General features: G+C 42.8%; 1 protein-coding gene across 2 annotated transcripts in view; it reads right to left on the reverse strand.

Moving 5' to 3' along the window:
• LOC126459013 (uncharacterized) overlaps window positions 1–15,490 on the reverse strand; it is a 371,629-nt gene that overhangs the window by 14,666 nt on the left and 341,473 nt on the right. For both annotated transcript variants that reach the window (XM_050095831.1, XM_050095832.1), the window contains exon 2: window positions 6,230–6,335. In XM_050095831.1, the coding sequence (XP_049951788.1) occupies window positions 6,230–6,335 (106 nt within the window). The remainder of the gene's footprint in view (window positions 1–6,229; window positions 6,336–15,490) is intronic.

Here is a 15,490-nt window from a genome sequence, read left to right on the forward strand (position 1 = left end):
CCCGCAGCTGCTCGAGTGCCCAGCCGGCGCTGTCTGCTGACGTTGCAGGAAGTGGCCGCTTCGTGCTCGTAAGGGGACCGCGCCTACTCGGCATCACCGATTGTGTCCAAATTTGTGGTAAATGTTGGGTTGGTCAGTGAGGAAAGTCACAGAAGTGGGAGTGAGGTATGAACCTGTGGTGTCACCGCCAGACACCACACTTGCTAGGTGGTGGCCTTTAAATCGGCCGCGGTCCGTTAGTATACGTCGGACCCGCGTGTCGCCACTATCAGTGATTGCAGATCGAGCGCCGCCACACGGCAGCTCTAGAGAGTCTCCCTAGCACTCGTCCCAGTTGTACAGCCGACTTTGCTAGCGATGGTTCACTGCCTACATTCGCTCTCATTTGCAGAGACGACAGTTTAGCATAGCCCTCAGCTACGTCATTTGCTACGACCTAGCAAGGCGCCATATTCAGTTACTAACAGATAATATTGTGAATCATGTACCGTCAAGAGCGACGTTCATCATTAATGGATTAAAGTTAATTATCAAACTAATTACGTCCGCTTTCTGAATTCTAATTCCTTGTCATGTTCCAGATCTCACGTCAGTATAGTTCTTCCCTCCTCACGCCAGCCTGCGTGAGCTAAAACGCGTGCATTTCGGCCTCCACTAGTAACACGGTGTTGGCTCTTCTGCCAACACAACAGAACCATTTATGTTAGCGTAGCTTCCAGGCATCAGTTGGCGCAGCGCGAAATCCGAGGGTCGTAGGATCGACTGCCTGCGTCAAAACTTTTGTTTCTTATTCTCAATTTTTACCATATTTACACTGCAAATAAACCGAAATAATGCTCAATATATTGACAACAGAGGCAAGAGTCAAGAAAAACCAAGACACTTTTTCGGCCTAGAAAAATCGTTCTACAAAGTTGAATGCTGCAAGAGGATCGAAATTCTCAGAAAAACAGCCGTAATGTTTAGTGGAACACGAGTCACATATAATATATATAATATGTACATGAGCCAAGAGGGAAGAATAATAATGGAAGTCCAAGTAAAGAATGCTCGAATTAAAAAGATTGTAAGATGTAAATGCAGTTTTGTCCCCTGCTATGCAAGCCGTACATGGAAGAAGCAATGGTGGAAATAAAAGTCCAAGAGTGGATCTAAAATTCAAGATGAAAAGACATCAGTCATGGAATTCAGCGATGACACCGCTATTCTTAGTGACAGAAAGAATTAAAGCAGCTGTTTATTTGCATATTGGACACAGAATACTGGCCGGCCGGAGTGGCCGAGCGGGTCTAGGCGCTACAGTCTGGAACCGCGAGACCGCTACGGTCGCAGGTTCGAATCCTGCCTCGGGCATGGCTGTCTGTGATGTCCTTAGATTAGGTTTAAGTAGTTCTAAGTTCTAGAGGACTGATGACCTTAGAAGTTAAGTCCCGTAGTACTCAGAGCCATTTGAACCATTTTGAACAGAATACTGATTGACAGTAGACGAAAGAAAGACGAAAGTAATGACGAGTAGCAGAAAAGGGATTAGCGATGAACTTAACATCAAAATTTGTGGACGAAGATGAGGATGTAAGAAGCAGACTAGTACACGCTAGCAGGGCGTTCCACGGTAAAACAAATCTACTACCATACAATATAGTCCTTGATCTCAGGAATAAATTTCTGAGAATATAGGCTTGGAGCAAATCATTGTATAAGAGTGAATCACTGACATTGCGAATATCGAAGCTTTTGAAATGTGATATTGTATAAGGCTGTAGTAAAAATGGCGAACTTATGAGAAATCCGAAATTTCTTTGTGGAATCGGTGAGGAAAGAAATATGTGGAAAGCAATAACAATACGGACAAGATTATGGAACGTACTATAGGGAGCTGCAGAGGGGTAGGAAGACAGAGATTGGAAAATATCCAACAAATATTTATAGACGTTGCGTGTGTTACTTTGACTAGAAGAGCCACAAGACTAATTCGAAAATAAATCTGAAACTCAGGGAAGGAGACAAGTGTCATGCAGAAATTGATCTTAGGAGGAACCTGAACGGAGAAAATATTTTCTGTCGTTCCTGAGTGAAAAGCGCGAGTCTACAACATCAACTAGGATCGAAACGTGAGTTGAGATGCAGATGATTCTCTGAAGCCTAACGTCCAAGAAACGCCAACGGCTTTCGTAAGCAAATTATACTAAATCCCCAGTGTTAGAGAGCGGACATATCGTACTATGTCATCGAAAAATACGGTAATCTGCTTCTGTTGCTGGATTTCACGAGCCATTGGGTCACTTTCTGAGCTGTAATAAATTGACCGTGCGTAGCAAAATCCTGAAACACATACTCCTCTGATTTTTCTTAGGATCAAGGGAATTCTGCACATTTTTATTACAGATTGTGGACTGAAATTCATCAAGAATAATTGCAGTTTTTGCAAAGCTTCTTATGTCCACAATTTTCTTTGCACGACCATACCAAATAATAATCTTTGTTTCTGCCCCCACTCATCTTGCAGCGATGGGAATCGATCCCCAGTCGCAACAATGCTGGTCAAGATCTAACCGGTACCCTCTGATCCATAAAATTTCTGTGGATTCTATTTCGAAGAGGAATCGTCAATTAACAATCTGGAGACCATCTATCATTAATTAATTTGTATTTACCCTACAAATAGAGGCGGTCAAAGTAGACAATGAGCGAGTAATGGGTTACTAATCAGAAACTCGTTCCCCTTCCCCTGTCTTCCCATCCCTAGCACTGAATCAGTAAAAACGGGGAAATATCACAAAAATAATATATACTTGCCTCTCTATGTATCCATTGTCACTCGGTTTCATGCTCTCCTACTTGACGAATCATTTACATCATCAAGCAGCAGCATACCTGTGCATCCCAGACTTTAGAAATTATGACACACATCAGATCGTATTTAATTGAAACTGTATATCTTTCGCCCCTTCTTATCAGGAGGCGGTTTAGATATTTGAGAGACCTGTTAGTGATGCAGCAACTTCCTGGCATTGCTTCCAAGCGTTCGTTCGGTACTTCGCAGTTCGAGCTGTAGTTTTCCACTGAGGAGAACCGTCGGCCGCACCCACACGCTGGTCGGACTCGCTTTCGCTGGCAGAAGCACCAACTAGCCAACGGTCTCAAGCATTCCCCGTAGCTCTCGCCTGTTACGTCACGGAAGACGCTTGCCAACCCTAAGTGCAGTGTTAGCTTGCAGTACTCGAATAGCTTTTGCGTAACGTTTGAATAACGGTTAGCAAACTTAGAACGAGGCCACCTTCTCTGCATATTTCTGTGGTAAACATACCGAATTTACACCATTCCGTAAGCTCCTCCTTATTTCCACAAAAGTTGAGTGAAGGCTTAGATCGATTATGTAATGGTGAAAACCAAGGTCACCCAGCTCATCTAGGAACCCTGATGAAAAACAATTCAGAAATTGGCGTACAGCGACATCAGCAGTTTTATGGCGGCTGATGCTACCCAAATTCTCCGCGGAAGTTTCTTTCACCACCATATTTTACAGAAAACATACTGGCTTGTATAATAATGTCGTGTGACTAGGGCCTCTCGTCGGGTAGACCGTTCGCCGGGTGCAAGTCTTTCGATTTGGCGCCACTTCGGCTACTTGTGCGTCGATGGGGATGAAATGATGATGAATAGGACAACACAACACCCAGTGCCTGAGCAGAGAAAATCTCCCACCCAGCCGGGAATCGAACCTGAGCCCTTAGGATTGAGGTCCTGTCGTGCTGACAAGGAGCGGACACTGGCTTGTAGAACACTAAAGAAAAATTCGCCTCTCTACTGGTCTGTATTCGGGGACCAACAGTCTTATGCTCCATTACGTATTTTTCCGAGCTTCCTCTTACGGTTTATTGGATCTGTTCAAGCTCACCAGTGACTGACATCAAGTCCATTTCCCAATTGTGCTGTGCAGTGCGTAGTAGAGGTGTACATGTACATCCAGTGGTGCTCCATAAATGTATCGAAATTATTTAACAGTGCAGCATAGAGTAATTAGTAAGATTAAGATTTAATACCATGCAAATACTGAATGCTATTTATTGTGTGAAGACGTATTGCGAAACACCTCTGAGTGGAAATACTGGTACAGAATTTACGTTCTGATACTGCAAGCCTTGTTTTCCATATCTTAACTACACGAGCACCTATCGCAAGTGTGCTTGAAATGCACTCGCGAACATGGAGAATCAGCAGCTGTATAACGGAATGACGACATTGAAAATCTGTGCCTGACTGGGAGTCGAACCCGGATTGCCCGCTTACCGCGAGTGGTCGCTTACTAATAGGCTATCGGCGGACGACTCAGAGCCAGACCCAGATTCCATATGTCGTCAATCATGTATGTAATTCTGAACAACATATGCATCGCAATATCGTACTACATGTGTAGCAGCATGTGAGCCAATCAATTCGTTTCCTCCACTTCCTGCCGTCTGGCAATAAATAACCTGTTTCACGTGTAGGTACATAACCAGATTTGCGTTCTGCAAATCACCTAGGAACTCAAGGTGGAGAGTAGGTAATTCACAAATATCTAAACGTCCTGTTTGAGTCCTGAAGATGGACAGGCGCACGTGACTGCTAAGGCGCGTCTAAATGTGCTCGAATTGCGAAATAACTTACTGCAATAGTTATTATGCACTGATTATACGGGAGAGCGTAATGTAACCCCAGACGGAATCTAAAGAATGACCACCTTAGTGAAAAATTTTTTAGTTGATTGAGTGTAGAGACACTCCAGCTTTGACTTCGCAAATTTGTTGACGAAACAAACTATCCCACCTCGAGTCTTCTAAAAATCCTAGAAAACGATGCAATATCAAAGAATAGTTAGGATCAGTGTTTCGTAAATGAACTTCTTCATTTATGACTTTCACTTCGGAATATTTTCAGTGAATCTCAGCCTGCTTTTTCTAGTAGCATAGTTGGCAGAAAAACTGGATATCAGTCCACAACTTGGGGAAATTCGAGAGGAAGCACATTCTACCAAGAGGATTCTATCCGTGTCTGGCTCAGCCTTTCATCTAGGAAACAGTTATTGTGTTAGCCAAGGAAGCCAGTTGTTGGCTATAGCTTCGTGTATGAGACAGTATGTGCTTCTCAGTTACCATGTTTACACGGACCTCCCAAAAACCATTTGGAAATGCGGTTCTAGATATCGAATTTTCTCTTCTATAATCGTTTACCTTTCCCATGCGAACGCTCCCCCCATTGTTGAAATGTACGTCGGTTATCATGATCCGTCCAGTTTTTAGAAAGATCGGCTGCTGTGTACTGAGTGACATTTCGTACAGCGAAGAAATATTATATATATGAAGATGGAATCTGTTCTTTCGGACATGTCCGAAAGAACTCATACCATTAGTTAGGCTAATATATATATATATATATATATATATATATATATATATATATATAGTTAAGGCTCACCGGCCATTTGACCATCTTCTTTTGTGCGGATGCACAAACAGTGCCAGAACTCTTACGGGAATCAGCAGGGAAGCCGCGAGTAATGAGTATGATGGGCAGGGACAGTATGAATATAGTGCGGGACAATAAGTTGCGAATGTAGGTCTCACTGGAGCCCTGCCAGAGATAAGTCCCTGCTGTCGCACTATCCTCTGTGTCCTCGGTGGCTCAGATGGATAGAGCGTCTGCCCTGTAAGCAGGAGATCCCGGGTTTGAGTCCCAGTTGGGGCACACATTTTCAACTGTCCCCGTTGACTTATATCAACGCCTGTATGCAGCTAAGGGTATTCATTTGATTGGAAGAAATATTATACTAAGAAAGATGTTATCCATCTCCTACAGCGAACGGAAGAAAAACAGCCCTTGTGACTAGCCAACTAGATGAGAATCCGGAGAACTGATTCATATAAAACAACTGACGATCGGGAAAACAATGTTGGACTTGAGTAGAAAAATCGATTCAGGCCTTATCATGTAAACGCGATAATGGATAATTTGCTAATTTCGATTTTTGGCTTCCGGAAGTAGTGTCGCGTGTGAATGTGGCAGGAATGTCGTAAGTGCTGCTAGCACTCGCGTCTGGGACGTGCATCCGTTGCAGTGACAGTGTAGAGTGCACAAGGGTCACGGGTGCGAGGACAGAGATGCAACGTGCAGCATGCCAGGGGTGCCACCACAGCCGCTGAGGAAGGCCAACCGTGCAGCACTGCCGCCGCCGCGGGTTAGCACTCACCGGTGTTGGTACGAGGGTCGCGCGCCGTGTTCAGGTTGAAGAATTGGTCGTACGCACCTTGCTGCGCCGACACCACCGCCACCAGCACCAGGAGGAGCACGGCAACCTGCACACAACAAACAGAGGCAACGGGTCAGCACAGCCGTCTCACACACCACATACAGATTACACAAAAAATGTCTGTCAGTCCTGCAACGCTATGGCGAAAGAAGGCTGCCACATAAAGTACAAACATTCCGTCTCGCACTGTTGATGTATGTAAACAGTTTCTTTTAGTTAGGCGAATTTTGCACCAAAGACAGCCATTTAATCAGTTATAGACCTTTCTCTCACAGCACCGCTATTTTTCCTGTCATTAATGCAAAAGACATCGCTACTTTTCTCATCCTCCTCGTGTGTGAGCATGGGCAATACCCACCTTCACATTTTGTTAGATATGATGCTCCAGATTCATCTACATCTACATGGATACTCTGCAAATCACATTTAAGTACCTGGCAGAGGGTTCATCGAACCACCTTCACAATTCACTATTAGTGCAATCTCGTATAGCGCGCGTAAGGAATGAACACCTATATCTTTCCGTACGAGCTCTGATTTCCCTTATTTTATCTTTGTGATCGTTCCTCCCTACGTACGCTGGTGTCAACAAAATATTTTCGCATTCGGAGGAGAGGAGAAGGTTGGTGATTGGAATTTCGTGAGAAGATTCCGTCGCAACGAAAAACGCCCTTCTTTTAATGATTTCCAGCCCAAATCCTCCATGATTTCCGTGAAACTCTCCCATATTTTGCGATAATACAAAACGTGCTGCCTTTCTTTGAACTTTTTCGATGTACTCCGTCAGTCCTATCTGTTAAGGATCCCACACTGCGCAACAGTATTCTAAAAGAGGACGGACAAGCGTAGTGTAGACAGTCTCCTTAATAGGTCTGTTACATTTTCTAAGTGTCCTGCCAATGAAACGCAGTCTTTGGTTAGCCTTCCCCACAACATTTTCCTACGTGTTCCTTCGAATTTAAATTGTTCGTAATTGTAATACCTAGGTATTTAGTTGAATTTACGGCTTTTAGATTAGACTGATTTATCGTGTAACCAAAGTTTAACGCGTTCCTTTTAGCACTCATGTGGATGACCTCACACTTTTCGTTATTTAAGGTCAACTGCCACTTTTCGCACCATTCCGATATTCAGGTAATTTAAGAATTCTTTTAATGAACGAAATGATTAATCCTTCGGAAAAGAGGGTAATTTGGAAACAAAATATCTGCGACTGCGAGTGCAAGAGGGGGACTTGCATTTCAAAGAAAAAATAATTTTCTAGTAGTCAGTTACTGACTAGTATAATTACTGTCTTACAGCGCTTCAGTAGCGTCCGTTCGTAAATGCACTTTTTACAATGCTTTCTTCACACCCGTTGGTTTTATTTAAAGTACAATCGACCAATTTATACCGTTAAAGAAATTAGAGATTCACTAAAATGTAGAAAAGATATGAATTTCAAACAATCTGTTAAATAAGTGCTGAGTATCTGTCTCACGCGTGGTGGCGCAGTGATTAGGTTTTCCGTGATTTCCCTAAATTGCTTCAGGCAAATGCCGGGATGGTTCCTTCGAAAGGGCACTGCCGACTTCCTTCCCCGTCCTTCTCTAATCCAATGGGACCGATAATCTTGCTGTTTGGTCTCCTCCCCCAAAATAGCTAACCACCCAACGAATCTGTCTCACGTTGCCATCATTTCTATAGTTTGTTGCTTAAGTCTCCACCCATTTTCTGTAACTACTCAGTGTATGTAAGTACGGAAGAATTAGAATCAACACTTGTTTTTCAAACACCGTTTTGGATTAAAGAAAACATGTTGTATTAAACATATTGTAATCGGTTTTCGCCGACTCAGTTGTTCACATGACTGAGAAAATGATACGTTCTCACCTTCATCCCTACTACTATTGTTAAACCTGTTTTACCCACTACGTCCTGAATCTGTTCTTAAACGTAGTGTACCAGAATAATTGTACGTTCACTATTCTTATAAGGCAACACAGAAAACTTTGAAATAAACCAATGCAGCTGAAAACACAACCGACAGTGCATGCTTCCAGCCATTGCTCAGATATTCTGGTAGGAGACGTGCTAGATCCCAGTACATGAATAGCAGAACACAAATTTAGTTTAACTTTAACTAACAGTCTTTTAAAAAAAATGGCTCTGAGCACTACAGGACTTAACGTCTAAGGTCATCAGTCCCCTAGAACTTAGAACTACTTAAACCTAACTAACCTAAGGACATCACACACATCCATGCCCGAGGCAGGATTCGAACCTGCGACCGTAGCGATCGCGCAGTTCCAGACTGTAGCGCCTAGAACGGCCCAGAACAATCTTTTAAAATTTATTGTTTGCACACAACTGTTACGTGACTGTACTTGAAACTAAAAGAAACTAGATGACATAATACATTTGTCAATAAGTCAAATCGATTAACAAGTCCTCAGTCGATGAAGCCGGAGCCCTTATACGATCACTTTGCAGTGTGTCTGTTTGTCGTCTGTTAAGACCCCTTTTTCTCAGAAACGCTTAGAGGTATCAAGTTGAAATTTGTGTCAAACGGTAAGGCTTATGGCCCCTTGACAGCGTAAAAAATTCAAATTTCTAAGTCAATGCCCTCAAAAGATACGGTCATTAGTGCCACATATTTTGATGCTCTCAAATTCATTCATCAAAGCTTGTAAATGAACTGGCTATATCCATAATTAAGTTTTTACAGAACCCTCAAAGCGCGGGTCTTAGCAAAACAATAAGTCAGTTAGTGGAATCCGTTAGAACCAGTTCTGGTAAACGGTACGGAATTTTAATCTGGTGAGCATTATTTGTGGGAGGTATTTTCGATTTCCGTGAACTGACACTTGTGATTTTGGCTTCTTACACACCGCTTTGCTCTTGTACAAGAGTCTGAGCAAGACTGCGAGAAACTGAAGAATGTTGTAAGAATTAACTTAACACTCAGCCATTTACGCTGGTAAACCTAAATCCTAGAAAGTTCCCGAAGGAAAAAGCGTGTATTAAAAGGGCAAAGATAAGTATCAACAAAATGAACAAGCAAAGCGTTCGTGCATCTTAGCAGAACTCCTTGTCAGAAAATGTCTGCACGCTTTAACTGCAATGCCGTGTGTACTAAACGTCACGCTTGTAGCTAACTGATATTGGAATAGACATTTCACGACTCCGAACGCCTGCTAGGAACATGTATAATGGCCTTATTCAAAACAGAAGCAGTGCGCTGTTAAGTAAAGCGCGGTGGGTCGTGTGTCCGGTGGTCATTGGTTTGCGGATCTGAGCGGGCAGAGAGAGCCCCCGGTTCACCTTCAGAGCAGTTCCGGAATAGGCAGAGACAACAGAGCAGCCGGGAAACCCGTGTCGCGCTCGCCAAAGCCGAGTGGACAGCGGCAGCTGGGCATTAAAAGCGAGCAGCGACAGCCTTGGACGCGTTCTTTAGCATTCGGATCGCAGCGCATTGTTCGTATTCCCGCTGAGAGGTCGTTCGCTAACCGGAATAGACTGCAGTAAAACGCTGCTGCACGTTTCGCTTCTAATTGTTGCTTTATGACGCGGGGAGTCGTTCACCCACACCGAGGGAGGTAACGCGGTGGTCAAGGGCCTACACCCGTGTTAGGGGAGGAACATACACTACTGGTCATTAAAATTGCTACACCACGAAGATGACGTGCTACAGACGCGATATTTAACCGACAGGAAGAAGATACTGTGATATGCAAATGGTTAGCTTTTCAGAGCATTCACACAAAGGGTGGCGCCGGTGGCGACACCTACAACGTGCTGACATGAGGAAAGTTTCCAACCGATTTCTCATACACAAACAGCAGGTGACCGGCGTTGCCTGGTGAAACGTTGTTGTGATGCCTCGTGTAAGGAGGAGAAATGCGTACCATCACGTTTCCGACTTTGATAAAGGTCGGATTGTAGCCTATCGCGGTTGCGGTTTATCGTATCGCGACATTGCTGCTTGCGTTGGTCGAGATCCAATTATGTTAGCAGAATATGGAATCGGTGGGTTCAGGAGCGTAATACGGAACGCCGTGCTGGATCCCAGCGGCCTCGTATCACTAGCAGTCGAGATGACAGGCATCTTATCCACATGGTTGTAACGGATCGTACAGCCACGTCTCCATCCCTGAGTCAACAGATGGGGATGTTTGCTAGACAACAACCATCCGCCCCAATAGTTCGACGACGTTTGCAGCAGCATGGACTATCAGCTCGGATACCATGGATGCGGTTACCCATGATGCTGCATCACAGACAGGAGCGCCTGCGATGGTGTACTCAACCACGAACCTGGGTGCACGAATGGCACAACGTCATTTTTTCGGATGAATCCAGGTTTTGTTTACAGCATCATGATGGTCGCATCCGTGTTTGGCGACATCGTGGTGAACGCACATTGGAAGCGTGTATTCGTCATCGCCATACTGGCGTATCACTCGGCGTGATGGTATTGGGTACCAATGGTTACACGGCTCGGTCACCTCTTGTTCGCATTGACGGCACTTTGAACACTGGAAGTTACATTTGGGATGTGTTACGACCCGTGGCTCTACCCTTCGTTTGATCCCTGCGAAACCCTACATTTCAACAGGATAATGCACGACCGCATGTTGCAGGTCCTGTACGGGCCTTTCTGGATACAGAAAATGTTCGACTGCTGCCCTGGCCAGCACAATCTCCAGATCTCTCACCAATTGAAAACGTCTGGTCAATGGTGGACGAGCAACTGGCTCGTCACAATACGCCAGTCACTACTCTTGATGAACTGTGGTATCGTGTTGAAGTTGCATGGGCAGCTGTACCTCTACACGCCATCCAAGCTCTGTTTGACTCTACGCCCTGACGTATCTAGGCCGTTATTACGGCTGGAGGTGGTTGTTATGGGTACTGATTTCTGAGGATCTATGCACTCAAATTGCGTGAAAATATAATCACATGTCAATTCTAGTGTAATATACTTGTCCAATGAATACCCGTTTATCATCTGCATTTCTTCTTGGTATAGCAATTTTAATGGCTAGTAGTGTATTTCTTATCACCCGAGCACTCACATTCACGCCGGTACACCACACCGACTCTTGAATCACTCCACTCAACGCCAAGAATACTCGCTTCAGGTCACTAGGGTTGACATTCTTCCTCTCTTTTTCTAAATACAATAGTAGGTAATGCTTGACGCGCAGCTGTCTGGATGTCCTTTATTATCACTACTGATACCGTGATCTTAGAAGAAAGATTAAGGAAAGGCAAACCTACGTTTCTAGCATTTGTAGACTTAGAGAAAGCTTTTGACAATGTTGACTGGAATACTCTCTTTCAAATTCTGAAGGTGGCAGGGGTAAAATACAGGGAGCGAAAGGCTATTTACAATTTGTACAGAAACCAGATGGCAGTTATAAGAGTCGAGGGACATGAAAGGGAAGCAGTGGTTGGGAAGGGAGTAAGACAGGGTTGTAGCCTCTCCCCGATGTTGTTCAATCTGTATATTGAGCAAGCAGTAAAGGAAACAAAAGAAAAATTCGGAGTAGGTATTAAAATTCATGGAGAAGAAATAAAAACTTTGAGGTTCGCCGATGACATTGTAATTCTGTCAGAGACAGCAAAGGACTTGGAAGAGCAGTTGAATGGAATGGACAGTGTCTTGAAAGGAGGATATAAGATGAACATCAACAAAAGCAAAACAAGGATAATGGAATGTAGTCTAATTAAGTCGGGTGATGCTGAGGGAATTAGATTAGGAAATGAGGCACTTAAAGTAGTAAAGGAGTTTTGCTATTTGGGGAGCAAAATAACTGATGATGGTCGAAGTAGAGAGGATATAAAATGTAGGCTGGCAATGGCAAGGAAAGCGTTTCTGAAGAAGAGAAATTTGTTAACATCCAGTATTGATTTAAGTGTCAGGAAGTCATTTCTGAAAGTATTTGTATGGAGTGTAGCCATGTATGGAAGTGAAACATGGACGATAAATAGTTTGGACAAGAAGAGAATAGAAGCTTTCGAAATGTGGTGCTACAGAAGAATGCTGAAGATTAGATGGGTAGATCACATAACTAATGAGGAAGTATTGAATCGTATTGGGGAGAAGAGAAGTTTGTGGCGCAACTTGACCAGAAGAAGGGATCGGTTGGTAGGACATGTTCTGAGGCATCAAGGGATCACCAATTTAGTATTGGAGGGCAGCGTGGAGGGTAAAAATCGTAGAGGGAGACCAAGAGATGAATACACTAAGCAGATTCAGAAGGATGTAGGTTGCAGTAGGTACTGGGAGATGAAGAGGCTTGCACAGGATAGAGTAGCATGGAGAGCTGCATCAAACCAGTCTCAGGACTGAAGACCACAACAACAACAACCGTGTAATGACCGTCAACATGATACGAAAGTTCACATATTATTATTTACACTTCAGTTCATGTCGTATCAATATGAATGGCTTACGACAATGGCATAAAACGTAAACAGTTTATGAAATTTCACACTGTGATGATGGCTATACCAAAACCGGTAATATAGATATCAAGTTGATGGAGAAGGCATATAAGAAGTGACATAAGGCTATCAAATTTCTCTGATACAGTCCGCACTTAAAACTTCAGGAGCAAAAATGGTGTGCGACAGTCAGAGGATGATAACATCACCCCTTATCCCTTTGACATCCTGTGGTTTCTGCTCCAAACCACCATTCCTTCTAAAGTACTAGTGCCTTTCACGTGAAACTACCGATGCTCTTGCAAGACAGCGGTACACTGAGGTACTTCTACGTATATTGTGTAAAACGCAGGAGATGCTTAAAGTGTTCAAAGCAACAACCGGTGCGAAGTGTTTACTATGTAGTTCTACGACATTTGTGCCTGCTAATTTTTGTTACATAATTTACTTATACGTTGATTTTCTATAGTGATCATATTGAGGAGATCATTGACAGTGAAAGTACGTTTATCTAAAGTTATTCCAACGTGAACTTCAGTTTCTACTACTGCTTTTGTGAATGGATCCCAGAGAAAAACGATGGCTTCGTTTTTACTTGTATGATTAATTTTGTAACTTGATGTAAATTTATTAAATTTTAGGGCCGTTTTTCGTTTTTTATTTAGGACTATAATTTGTTTTAGGCATTATGTGCTCATGAAAGTTTCGAGACGTCACACACGATCTAAATGTCCGTTTTTAGAAGCAGAAATTCCGAGTGATTTGGATTCAGAGACATCTGAAGCAAAAGTGACCCTGAGAATGATTCTGTGAATGTTCTCCATCAAGCGAGTACATCGGGAAATTCGATTCTTTTGCCAGGTCATGAACTACTCATTGAAAATGCAGTTCATGACGATGTTGACAGAGTGAAACCATCTCCGTAAAATACTCGGCTGTTTACTTTTTGACAATTTCTTGTTGTATTCGTTGAATATGATGACAATAAAGGCTAAGTTTGTGAAAAAGTAGTAAATTATATGCATTTTTCATGTTTTTGGGACTCAGAGGTTTACGTAACCAGCAGGAAGCTAGGCAATTCTGCTAAGAAATGAGGCCGACACCCAACCAGCTAAGGAAGCTGAAGTTCGTTTAAGCATTCATATTTCATTTCAAGGCAAGATGTTAGTCTTACAGGGGCTATGATTATTTTCACTGTTTATACGAACGTTCAAACCGCCTGTCAGAAATGGCAACAGAAGTACTGAATTACTTAGCTTCAATGAATGACAAGTACTAAATGTTGACGATTTCGCAAGCGGAGATGTTTTCTTGCTTCCAGATTGCTTGTTCAGATTATGTCGGTCAAATAACTCACAAAAATCTTCCTATCATCCCGCAAGCTACCTATGGCCTCAATAATCAGCCAGCTGAGTATGAGAAAGTTTTTTCAAGTAGTTTGTCTATAATTTCGTACCCAAACATTGTCCTGGTACTTTGCCTACAGGAACTTAGACGTTGTCAACACTTAAACACTTCCTGTCTTTTAGTCACTCAGTCAAAACGGTGAAAATTATTAACATCTTTTAGTTTGTTGAATTGAAGCCAAAAGAGCGATCTGTGATCATGCATTAGAGAAGATAAATTTCTTTGCCAAGATCGCAAATAATAACTTTTATTCCCGATAACCGGTTTCGGTAATCAATATTACCATCTTCAGATATCAAGGGACGGTTATTGTGTATTGCTAAAAAAAAAAAAAAAAAAAATGTGATGGTGTTGGGACATGTATTCACGTCTTTTGGACGAATGTTATGAGAACAAACACTCCAAATCGACATTTCAAGTAAGTTACATCCTATGATAAATCTGTAACGCAACCATCTGTGTGTCGTGCTTATAATTATGTATTATTTATATTGTAGGACAATTAATCTGCAAAAGACGCATCACATGATGTGAGGAAAGCATGTAAAACGTCTGAAGATGAATCATTATGATTCGAAACCGGTAACGGTACAATTTGAATAAAGGAACTGAAAGTAAATTTGTGGCTGGTTGCTGTCCCAACACCATCAACATTTGTCTTCGAATAACAGCCCCGGTCTCCAACCATGTCATCATATGACAAAACTGCATTATACTTTTACTGCCGACCGGGGTGGCCGAACGGTTCTAGGCGCTACAGTCTTGAACCGCGCGACCGCTACGGTCATAGGTTCGAATCCTGCCTCGGGCATGGGTGTGTGTGATGTCCTTAGGTTAGTTAGGTTTAAGTAGTTCTAAGATCTAGGGGACTGATGACCTCAGAAGTTAAGTCTAATAGTGCTCAGAGCCATTTGAACAATCTGAACTATACTTTTACTGGTATTTTAAGAAATATGTAGTAATCCGTCCGTCAACATCTGAAGATGGTAACATTCATTACCGAAATTGGTTATCGAGAATAAAGTTTGTTATTAGCAATCTTGGCAAAGAAATTTATCTTCTCTAATATGATACTGACATCTGGATCTTAATCCCAAGTGCTACGTGTGTCTTACCCGAGAAGCGTTTATCCAAGAAGTTGATGGCAAAGAGCTATAGAATCAGCGACGGCTTTTCTACGCAGAAAATGTACCAATAGGCAGTATTTCTCCATCACAACGAAACTGGAAAGCAGTAAGGTACATTTCTTACTATTCTATTTCGGCATTTAGCTCCAAGACATAAGCACTTAACAATTCGCAATTTTACTCTGGTGTTACCTCATTTGGATGTGTGTCTTATGTCAGTGAGGAGAACATTCCT

Source organism: Schistocerca serialis, chromosome 1, assembly GCF_023864345.2.
Source record: "Schistocerca serialis cubense isolate TAMUIC-IGC-003099 chromosome 1, iqSchSeri2.2, whole genome shotgun sequence".
Taxonomy (NCBI): Eukaryota; Metazoa; Arthropoda; class Insecta; order Orthoptera; family Acrididae; genus Schistocerca; species Schistocerca serialis.